At 46.4% G+C, this 11,513-nt stretch overlaps 1 protein-coding gene across 1 annotated transcript in view; it reads left to right on the top strand.

Moving 5' to 3' along the window:
* ITGA9 (integrin subunit alpha 9) overlaps window positions 1–11,513 on the top strand; it is a 371,922-nt gene that overhangs the window by 70,661 nt on the left and 289,748 nt on the right. The window contains exons 13-14 of the mRNA XM_007462694.1: window positions 921–966; window positions 6,789–6,943. Of these exons, the coding sequence (XP_007462756.1) occupies window positions 921–966; window positions 6,789–6,943 (201 nt within the window). The remainder of the gene's footprint in view (window positions 1–920; window positions 967–6,788; window positions 6,944–11,513) is intronic.

Genomic DNA, 11,513 nt, shown 5'->3' with positions numbered 1-11,513 from the left:
GTCGTGTAGATGTAGGGATTCAGATGCTTGGTTCTGTGAAATAGTCATGGGAACCACAGGGCTGAGAGGTTTATATTTGAGGGGAGGAAAGGCAGAGAGCTGTTGGATGAATGCATACTTCCTAAATTAAATTTTTTAGGAATAAACATTACCAGCTAACACTTGTCTTGATTTATAGTTTGCCAAGTATTTTCATGAGTTTTCTGATTTTAATATCTGATTTAACATACTTAATAAATATATCGAACAAGTGTGTAATAAATATATTCTGATTTAAATATTATGAAATATTGTCAACTTTTGAAGAAGACAGTGGGGATAATTATCTCCATTTTGCAGACAAGGGCACAGAGAGACTCCGGGGTTACATAGAGTGAGGGGTGGAACGGAGATGATTCACATGTTCTACAGAACTTAGAGCTTTTCCCAAGAGTCATTTAATTCCAAGTGTCCCCCTCTCTGATTCCCTGATGTCCAAAAGAAATATAATGTGAGCCACTTACATAATTTAAAATATTCTAGTAACCACTAAAAAGATAAAAAAAAACAGGTGAAATTAATTTTCATAATGTTAATTTAGCCCAATGTATCCAACACATTATCATCTCAACATACAATCAGTATAAAAATTATTAATGAGATCGTTAATGTTTTTTGGTACCAGGTCTTTAAAATTGTTTCGTGTCTTATACATACAGCACATCTCAGTGCAGACCAGCACGTTTTGGGGTCTCAGCAGCAACATCTGGTGATTGACTGCCATACGGGGCAGTGTGGCTCTAACTCCTACAAAGTCATTTCAGAGCCCAGGGGGGCCCCCTGACCTTGAGGCTGGCCTCCATTGCTGTGGAACCCCTTGACAGCGGGTGGGTGAAATGGGCTTCAGCAAGTTTCTGAATCTGTAAACTTGTGGTTTTCAGATGTAACTATTGGAGCTTTCATGTCGGACAGTGTGGTTCTCCTAAGGTGAGATACTTCCCTCTTTCCTCTTGGCTCTTCGTGGGTGAGGGATGGAATTTGGTGGGGAAGGGGTCCCAGGGGAGTTATTCATCATTAGTCAGCAGTCAATCTGCCCTGTTCCTTGCAGGCAGAGGTGCTTGGTAAGTGCGAATGCTGCCTTTGTGTTTTCATTCTTGTTATCCTCTATCCCAGGGTTTCCAGCCGGTGGGCCTTGAGTGGTTTACATGTGTGAGAGGATAGCATCCTCTAGGATGCTAGAAGCTCCTCTAGGAGCTTCTAGGAAGAGTTGGGGGTTTTGCCTTTTGCCGTGAACAATCCCTTCCATAGATGTGCTCTACACATGGTATCATTTCCTGTGGGCGCCATGGCACTGCTCTATCCCATCTCTTCATCACTGCACCCTTCATCCCGGCTCTCCCACCTTGTAGTCCCCAGCCCCCCAGGGCCTGGGAGCCTCCTGCCCCCTCATTCTTTGGTGGCAGCAGAGGGTGAGGGACATGAGCTCAGGCCAAGTCCTCGCTGTGAAGCCCATGCAGTCTGGATCTCTCCTGCAAAGGCCAGCGGGCTGCTGGCCTACCCATGGACCCTCTCCAAGTATTTCTGTCTCTGTGACTCAGAGAAGGCAACATTACACTTTGGAGCGGGAGCCAACTCATAGGTTTTGTTAACAACCTGATTTCAGAACTTTCTAAAATAGGCTAGTAGGATCTTAGAGCTGGAAGGGATCCCAGAGGCCATGGATTTCCACACCCTAGATTCCTCTCATTCAGCAGGGCCTTCCTCTGAGTCTCCACCATAGTACCACTCAGCCTCCTCTAGAAGGACGTAGTGCCCAGGGTGGGGATTAGTAACTTGTGAGGGGACCACTTCACCCACAGGTAATGAAAAATGTTAAATTGTTCAAGCTAGTGACTTTGCACACACTTATCTGACAAATGCTAATTTCAAGGTTTGTCATATTGGCAGCAGTCAGAAAATCCATGTGTAACTTACTTTTTCAAGATGATGATCATAAAATTCCTGAGTCAGAAATGACTCTGCTACTCCAGGGATTATAATACTTCTAATATCAACCACTACTCATTTATTGAGCACCACAATGGGCAGAGAATTGTGGGGAAACATAATATTTCAGGCATTGTCCATTCTACACCAAGCGGATTAGTTAAAGCAAGCCATAAATACATCATAAAACCTCAGCTATATAATGAAATATGTGATAGGTGCTATATGAAGAGTATAGATAATAAATATTCTAAGGATTTAGAAAAGATGATGAACAACACCCTAGGGATGCTCTAGACAGAGACTTGGATCATATTTTCTCATCAAGACACATAGCCTCAAGGGCCTTTGGCTTTCAAGTTCTTTCTTTCCTAAGAGTTGGCTTAACATGGCCAATCATGTTGGAAATGAAATGAATAAATTTAATATGACATCCACCCCACCCCACCCCGCCTGACAAATGTTAAATTGTTAAAGAGGCAGAATAGCCTTAAGGTTAAGGGTGTAAACTCTGGGGCAATGTGGTCTGGGTTCAAACCCTAACTCTGACCTTACAGGGTGAGTTTCCTGGGCAGATCTGGTAACCTCTGCTTCAGGATTGTCATCTCTTAAAAAGGCAATAATAGTACTTACCTCACTGGGTATCATAAGTTCTTATGAGAGCTCAGTGAGCTAGAACAGTGCCTGGTTTAAGTGCCCAGTAAATGTTAGCAGTTCTGACATCCGTTGGGTTTAATTTGCCTGCCTCAAAGTCTGCTTCTTGGTCCCCTATCTTCCATATAACAGCCCTTCAGTATTTGAAGGTGGCGGCTGTGTCCCTCGGGTGGTGACTTTAGTAAGATGGGTCCTTCAATTACTCCCCACGGGACTGGATTTCTACTTTATCACCCTTCTTCTGGGTTGGTAGTTTTTCAGGTGGAACAGCTTTCATAGCTCCAGATAGTTGCGGTTGGACTTGTGAAGCCAGGGCTCTGGCTGGTGGCCTCACGAGGTCATTTTCCCTCCCTCACTCTTCTGAGCAGTGTGCCCTGGCTTCTCAAGATTCCCCTTGAATAAAACGTGTTCCCCCACTTCTCTTAGTGGAAACCAGGCCCTCTACAAACTGGGAGCTTCTGGCACAAAAGGCACATCTCATAGGTTCTGCATTTTCATCATTCTTGTATTTTATAAGCTTGTAGCTGTGAGCTCTAACCCAGAGGGGCTTGTCTCCTTTTGTCCTCTGATGTGAGGGACAGCCCTCCCCAGGGGTTTGCTCACACATGGGTGTAAACATAAAGCGAGGCAGTGACACGTGGATGGGAGACCACAGACCCCAGCCAGGGATGGAGGGTTGAATCGGATGAGGTGAACTCTAACGGGGCCAGATGTAGAGTCCATGGAAGAGAACGCCTGGAAGCACTCCCGGGGAGGGGAGGCTTTAGGAGCAGGGCCAGGAGCACCGGCTTGGATGGGGAGGTCCGCGGAAGGCCGTGACAGCTACTGTAGGGGTGCCAAGCTCACCGTATCCCATTCCCTCATTCATTCTGCTCTGTGCATTGACATGTTGAGACATGAAGTAGCTCCCTGGAGTAATGGATGGCTTTGGGGATATCCCAGTTAGTGGTCTAACACCTCCACCAGGGTGCGGGCTCATTATGTGTCCCCCCTGACCCCGTCTCTGCCCTGCAAGCAACACGACCTTACAGAAGGCCAGGGTCACTGGAGCAACACCACATCAGAAAGTATTCTGACTGGTTTTATTATTTACCTGGAAGTTAAATATCAGGATCAAATCAAATATCAGAATTTGAACTATCTGAGAAGCATCAGAAAGAAGTATTCCATGGAAAAAGAAGATGTGTTTTATATATATATATATATGTATACACACACACACACACACACACACACACACACACACACACAATGGAATATTAGCTATAAGAAAGAATGAAATGCTGTTTGCAGCAACATGGATAAACCTAGAGATGATCATATTAAGTGAAGTAAGCCAGGCAGAGAAAGACAAATATCATATCTCACTTATAGGTGGAATCTAAAAAAATGATACAAATGGACTTATTTACAAAACAGAAATAGAATCACAGACATAGAAAACAAATTTCTGGTTACCAAAGGGGAAAGGTGGGGGGAGGGATAAATTAGGAGTTTGGGATTAACATATACACATTACTATATAGAAAATAGATAAACAACAAGGTCCTACTTTATAGCACAGGGAACTATACTCAATATCATATAATAATCTATAAGGGAAAATAATCTGAAAAAGAATAGATATAGGTATATGTGTAACTGAATCCCTTTGCCGTACACCTGAAACTCACACAACATTGTAAATCAACTATATTTCAATTAAAAAAAAAGTATTCCAGCCACCAGCTTCTTTAAAGTCTCAAGCACATCTGCAGTGTTGTCTTTGGGTGCCCCTTTGCTTTCATCTCAGACTGTGAAACCCAGTTTCCTGCCCCACAGGGGTGTGGGTTGGCCAAGCTCTGCCCTTGGGAAGTTTGTTCTCTGGGATTAGCTCGAGAGGGCAGGCCTGGTGTTAGGGTGATAGGCGCCTGGTGTTAATGCCATTGAAGATCAAAGGAAGTGATCAGAGAGGCTTATGAAAGATTTCTGGGCTTTTCCTGGTCCAAAAACAATACTTGGAGTTGAAACAAAAAGGCTTGAGGGAACTGATCTGATGGATGTTGGAGATGTACTTGTGAAGGAAGGTCCTGGTCTGTCATTTCAAAGGACTGTTGTTTTTTTTTTAACAATGGCTCATGGAGGTCCTTTTGTCTGTACTACTCACTTCTGCTTCCTACTCATCTTGCCTTCCCCTGCCAGGCTCTGCCAGGAGAAGTGTCCTCCCCACGAGGGGGCCCTGGGGTGATAGGAGGGCCTGGGCTGCTTCTGTGCAGTGACTGGCAGGACACATGGGCAGCTGGGGCTCGCACAGGGTGGACGCCCTGTTTTGTGAAACTTGGCTCCTCCTGTGGTTTTCAATCCCTTGGCCTGGAGAGGAGGTTTCACCCATTTAACAAGGTTTTTTGTTTGTTTGTTTTAATTTTTATTGGAGTATAGTTGATTTACAGTGTTGTGTTAGTTTCAGGTGTACAGCAAAGTGAATCAGTTATACATATATCCACTCTTTTTAAGATTCTTTTCCCATATAGGCCATTACAGAATATTGAGTAGAGTTCCCTGTGCTATACAGTAGGTCCTTATTAGTTATCTATTTTATATGTAGTAGTGTGTATATGTCAATCCCAATCTCCCAATTTATCCCTCCAACCCTTTCCCCCCTGGTAACCGTAAGTTTGTTTTCTACATCTGTGATTCTATTTCTGTTTTGTAAGTAAGTTCATATAACAAGTGTTTTTGAATACTTACTCTCCTGGGAATATCAGGATGAACTCACCAGGATTCCCACCCCCCTCGGCGGGCCTACAGGGCGGGTGGAGCGGGTTTCGAAATGGACAGTGACCTTAGTTAGTAGGTGAGGTGAGGTGTGAACACAGTGCCGGGAACACAGGGAAGGAAGACATCCAAGAGCCGGGGTTGCTAAGGAACACTCGAGCATTTTCCAAGGATGAACCCAGAAGGAAGTTGGAAAACTGGATATTGGATTTCTTCCAGGCAGTGCTGTTGTCTGACTTCCATTAGACCTACAGCTGTATCTGCTCTGGGATCCTGCAGTTCCTATCTACCTGTCACAGCTGTTCCTCTCTTGACCCGCGTCTCAAGGCAGTGCTGGCAATAGTGAGATCCCCTAACCCCATCTGGGCCATGCAGCTCCTTGCTTCCTTTTTTCTCTGAGGTTTTCCTTAACGCTTTCTTTTCTCAGAGTTGGTGTTGGTCCTGGTTCCCATCTGTCTTGTCCCCCTGGATGCTCTTTGTGGGATCACTGAACACAAGTGAGGTCATTGTTCTCAAGCTGCTAATGCCCCTTAATCTTCTTATATCACCCCAGTGGCGTGAAGGCCGGGGCTCCTTGGAGGTAAAAGGATCTTTTTGTGAGGCCTGGAGGGGAGAAGGTTAAGCCATAGCTTAGGTGAACCGTCCCTCAGCAGATGTTTGCAACAAGAGCAGAATGGTGTGATTCACTCTGTGCTTCTGTTGGGGAGCCCCTGGGGAGTCCCCAGAAGGCCAGCAATGATGGATGGAGTCCGTCCATCAGGCCCTGGGGGCGATCCCTGTCAGTGAGAGGAGTGTGGTTGTTTATTGGGTTTCACTTGGTCCCACCACCAGGCAGGTTGATTTCTTCAGCTCTGAAGTGCTTTGGTGTTACCAGCTGGGACTCCATTCATCAAGGTCTTTTAGAAAAATACTTAATGAATTGATGGGAGTAAATGAAGAGAGTAGGTTTGACCCACTGGATGGGACTTTGCAGTTCATGCTTGTAATGGCAGTAAATGCTTTGGGGAATTCCTGCTTATGTGTCTATTTCTTGAGTCACAGCATCCCCTATAGGGACGCGTCTTAAATCTATTCCTATCTTCCTAATATAATGGAAATCAGAACTTAACTGGTGAAATTTTAAATAATCTCTCAACATCTAGTGGTTCATTTACGGCTTCAAGCAGATAGATGTGTTTTGTTAACAACTAACTTGCCTTCATTATTGGGAAGATAACCATTCATTTATTGGGAAATAAGCTGAGAAACCGGAGAAAAGGATTTGCAGAGCACCCTGGCCATTCTCTCTTGGGCTATTTCACACTTTAATTAGAGGCTGGGCTGAAGCCCTGGGATTTGTCCTGTTGGTTTAGTTCTCATTTGGTTCTGAGTGCTGCTCTTCACCGTGACTAAGTCGCCTTCCTCTTGACCTGTAGGGCGAGACCTGTCATCACGGTGGATGTCTCCATCTTCCTCCCCACCTCCATCAACATCACGGCGCCCCAGTGTCATGATGGCCAGCAGCCTGTGAACTGCCTGAATGTCACCGCCTGCTTTAGCTTCCACGGCAAGCACGTTCCGGGAGAAATAGGTAAAGAGCCACCGAGTCAGGGCTCAGCATAGCCATCTTAGCTGGAGCGGGCATGTGGGGTCATGGGAAGCCAGGGGATGTTTCTGGGGTTCCCTCCTGCTGTGCATCCCAGCTGGTTTTGTAGGCAGCAGGCCCATAGGCTATATGCCCTTTCCCCTGAGGTTCCTCCTCTTCTTTTCTTACCATTGTTTTTCCAATTCATTGCAACCTCTAGCTCTCAGACAAATAATATTTGACTCTAAGCATCCTTTCTGCAAATGTCCATGAACCAGACTGAAACCTCACTGGGCCACGGGTGGGATAGGTGGTGGGGCTTGTGGAGATGCAGTGAATAGCCTGGCCCTTCTGGAACATTCCATGCAGGTAGAAAAAAGAAGTGGTGGGGCTTTGGAGGCTCTCCCTTGAGCTTGCAACACCAGTCAGATGTCAGGGGCTTGTGTTCTTTACTGTGGAATCAGAGACCGAGGATGGGTGGTGGGATTAGGATTGCTGAGTTTTACAAAGGCTCGGGCTTCCAAAAGGTGGGGAAGTTGCTTTGTTAGCTTCAGATGTTGGAGAAGGGGCAGGCGAACCCTGGCCAGTGGCAGCTGTCCCTGCCGTTTCTCTTACTGGGAGAGGGCGACTTGCTGGCCCAGCTCCAGAGACTGGGCCAAGCCCTGGAACAAGATAGGATCAGTGTGCATTAGAATTCAAAGTATGTGATCACCTGAAGGAAATGAATCTGGAGCAGCTGTGCAGATTAAGAGGTCTTTTAACTTGAAAGACATTGAATAATAGAAAGTAGAGTTCCAGGAAAATGAAAAAACAAAAAACAATAAACACCACCACCATTAAGGACCTGGAATCATTGAATTTCTAAGACAGTTTTTGTGTCATGAGTGTCTCCCCTCCCTACTCACTGTGTAGTCCTTGGACCAGCAGTATCAGCATCTCCTGGGAGCTTGTTAGAAATGCAGAATTGGAGGCCCTGATCTGAACCTCTGAACCAGAAACTGCATTTAGCAAGATCCCCACAAGATGCTAGTACACGTTTAAGTTTGAGAAGCTCTGCTCTGGAGCGCATGTATGTGGGTGCCCGGACACGCAGAGCTCACGGTGCACACACTATTCCATTTCTCCACTGCACCTTGAATGCTCTACCTTATTTAACAATATGCTAATCCTTCTAGGCTGTTTCATTGGCATTTCTCTTGATCTTCAGGTGGATTGAATAAGCTCAGCAATGAAGCCTTGTGTTTTTTATATGGACTTTTGAAAAAGAACTTAGAAATTTCAAAACTGAATATAAATTTACTGTGAACTTGGGACTTGGTTAGTGAGAGAGGACTAACAAACTTTTTTTGTGCAACCCAGTGAGAAAAAGATACTTGGTCCGGATCATACAGGTCTCGGTGAAGCCAAGAGTTGAATTCTGGTCTGATGATACTATTGCTTTCCAAACTATTGCTTTCCAAAAATGATTTCCCACCACCTCCCTAATTGTTTAAGGCACCACAGTCTCTAGGAAAAAAATGTTCTGATGGTCTTGGGACTCATATATCCTCTGCCTAATTAGATAGTGTGTCCTTTATCAATACCAACTTGTGATGTAGTTGAACTCCATTAAAAAACATTTTAAAAGAATTGTTGAGTTGAAGATTACTTCTGTTGTGTTTAAAAATAAGCAGAACTACTCTACAACTCTAAGAACAGCAAGCAATTAATAGTTCATGTGTGTGTTCATTTGACAAATATTTACCGTTCGCCTGCATGGGCCAGCGTGTCCTCACAGAGTTTTTAATGGGAATTAGAAGGAGTTTCTGTTTTGATCCTGAAGCTGCATACACAGTTTTCAGACTCAATAACTACATCACTGTGGTGGTGAAAATGGAGGTAATTTGGGTAGAGCAGGAATAGAGGAGAAGAAACCAAGATGCAAGTTTTGAGCAAGAGTGATTTCAGAGCATATGAGATCAGTGGGAGAGCAAGCTGATTTGTAGGTTCAGGGGCTGAGCCAGGAGGAGATGTGTGTTTCTCCTCATGTTGCCCCCCACAAGTGGATCCTTCTGGAACCCCAGTCATTGACCCCAGCCACCAGGGCCCCTTTCATTGACCCTGGTCATTGGGGACCCTTTCCTTGACCCCAGTCATTGGGCCCCCTTTCATTGATCTCCAGGCAGAATTATAATTAAGGTCCAGGCTAGCAATGGCCCTTCAGTGCTGGGGTATGATGGAAGAGACAGGCTGTCGGATGACATCCAGTATTGCCTTCATGGGCAGCAACCTGGCTAATGTCCACCTTAGGGTGTGGAACGTTGAGCAGGAGCACCTACCCCAGTGCAGGTTACTTCCTTACCCTCCATCTGCCACATGGGTTCACTGATGAAATTAGACATCCCTTGACAGTCTAAGGGGATGTTTGCCCACATTTATTTAAGATTCAGGCATGAAGAGGATGATAACTGGAGACTTCGGGTATTCGTAGGGCAAAGCAGGAAATTTTCTATCCCTGGCATTTTCTGTCCGTTCCCCTGCCATTCAGGGAAATGAGCTATATCTCAGTCTTCGCAGTAAAGGGAGAAATGTAGAAATCTGCCGCAAAATAAGCTGGCAGGGGAATACAGAGAGTTTGAGGAGGGAATGATGTGAAGTCATGATGGTGTGATGAGGAATCAGGTGGAGGCAAAGTAGCCAGGTGGATCCAGATGTGGGCAGAGTGCAGCATAGTAGCAGCCCCTTGGTTCTGTACCACCGGGAAGATCAGGTCCCCTGTTTCCATATCCAGGAAGGATGGGAGCACCTTCAGCACACAGACCTCCTCCTCTCTCCTCCAGGCCCAGCAGCCAGTGCTGGCCAGCTCAGTGTCATCGCTCAGGCCGCTGTGTTGGGAGCCCAGGGCTGGAACTCCAGTTATGAGCCTTCCTTGCTCTCACTGCTGGCAGCTGCACAAGAGCATGTTAGTGGTGGTTTTGGCATGGCGTGCTTGGCAAGTAGGCATCTTCTAGGCACCTCTCAGTGTCTGCATATCCAGAGCTGAGTCTGTCAGCAGAATGGCTGCATTTGGGCAAGACAGCCTGGGCAGTGCAATAAAGAGGCACCGGTTGTGTGCTAGGTACTTCTGAACAGTTGTCCGAAGTGACATATATCTGCTGGCATCTTCAGCTGCGGGACCACCCTGGGGATGTCTTGGGGGGCCGTAAGCGGTTGACGTTATAGTCATCTCTTTGGTTTTTTCTCTCCCTTGGGACCTGATGGGGCTGAAGCATACACACAGAGAAGGGACTCCTTTTGCCTCTTCATTTTCTGTGTTGGTAATGGAAAAACCAAAGCTCCCACTTGGTCACAGAACATTCTGGGCCAGCTGATGACCCAAGCCACTAGAGGGGCTGCTGCGGCTTCTGGCAATGCTGTGGGAACTACAGAGGTTCTTTACGGGGGTGTCTCTGCCTTGGCGCCAGTGACAGCTTGGCAGGGTCCATTCAGGAAGATGGAAACCACACCAGTTATTTTAACAGAGAGCGTTTAACGTTTGGAATCAGTTAAGCAGGTCATGGAGGACCTGGAAGTAACTGCAGGAAGCAGCCACCACTTCTAGGTCTGCACCAGGGATCTCAGAGGTGGTTCCCAGACCGGCCGCCACAGCAGTACGTGGAATCTTGTTAGACATGTGAATTCTGCCTGATTTGGAAACTCTGAGGGTGGGGCCCAGCAAAACGTGTTTTAAAGGAATTTTTTTTATATATATAAATTTATTTATTTATTTACTGGCTGAGTTTGGTCTTTGTTGCTGCATGTGGGCTTTCTCTAGTTGTGGCCAGCCGGGGCTACTCTTTGTTGTGGGGCACAGGCTTCTCATTGCAGTGGATTCTCTTGTTGTGGAGCATAGGCTCTAGGCACGCAGGCTTCAGCAGTTGTGGCTCACGGGCTCTAGAGCGCAGGCTCAGTAGTTGTGGCTCACGGGCTTTGTTGCTCTGTGGCGTGTGGGATCTTCCCGGACCAGGGCTCGAACCCGTGTCCCCTGCATTAGCAGGTGGATTCTTAACCACTGTACCACCAGGGAAGCCCGCAAAATGTGTTTCAACAAGCTTGCAGCTGGCTTAGGTTTGAGAACCTCTGGTCAAGGGGAACAAAAGGAAAAGGTTATACACGTGGTGGACCACTTCCTTGGGGTCATCAGAACCTAGAAGCTTGGAGAAGCGACCTTGCAGACCTGGCATCTAAACCTCAGAGGAGGGGACAGTGGCTGGTGCTGCTGGTACCTCAGAGGGGTGCAGTGAGGCTGGTTCTGAGGTGTGGGGGAAACATGAAACGAGAATTAACTGCTGTTGGAGGCAGCCGCCATGGAAAACTGTCGCTGGGTTAAGCTCATGGGAAGCCCCTTCCCCTCTTCCAGCCTTGCAGCCTCCCTCAAGCTCTCCATGTCTGCAAGGCCTCCCAGAGAGCTACTGGCAAGTCAGAAGTGAGGTTTGCAGAGTCCCAGCCGAGCAGAGCAGCAGCTTCTGTTTTGTTTTTTTTTTTTTTTTTTTGTGGTTGCGTTTTTATTTATTTATTTTTTTGGCTGCATTGGGTCTTTTTTGCTGCACGCAGGCTT

Source organism: Lipotes vexillifer, unplaced genomic scaffold (assembly GCF_000442215.2).
Source record: "Lipotes vexillifer unplaced genomic scaffold, Lipotes_vexillifer_v1.1 scaffold539, whole genome shotgun sequence".
Lineage (NCBI taxonomy): Eukaryota > Metazoa > Chordata > Mammalia > Artiodactyla > Lipotidae > Lipotes > Lipotes vexillifer.
The sequence above is the reverse complement of the archived record's forward strand: the minus strand, read 5'-3'. Positions and strand labels throughout refer to the sequence as shown.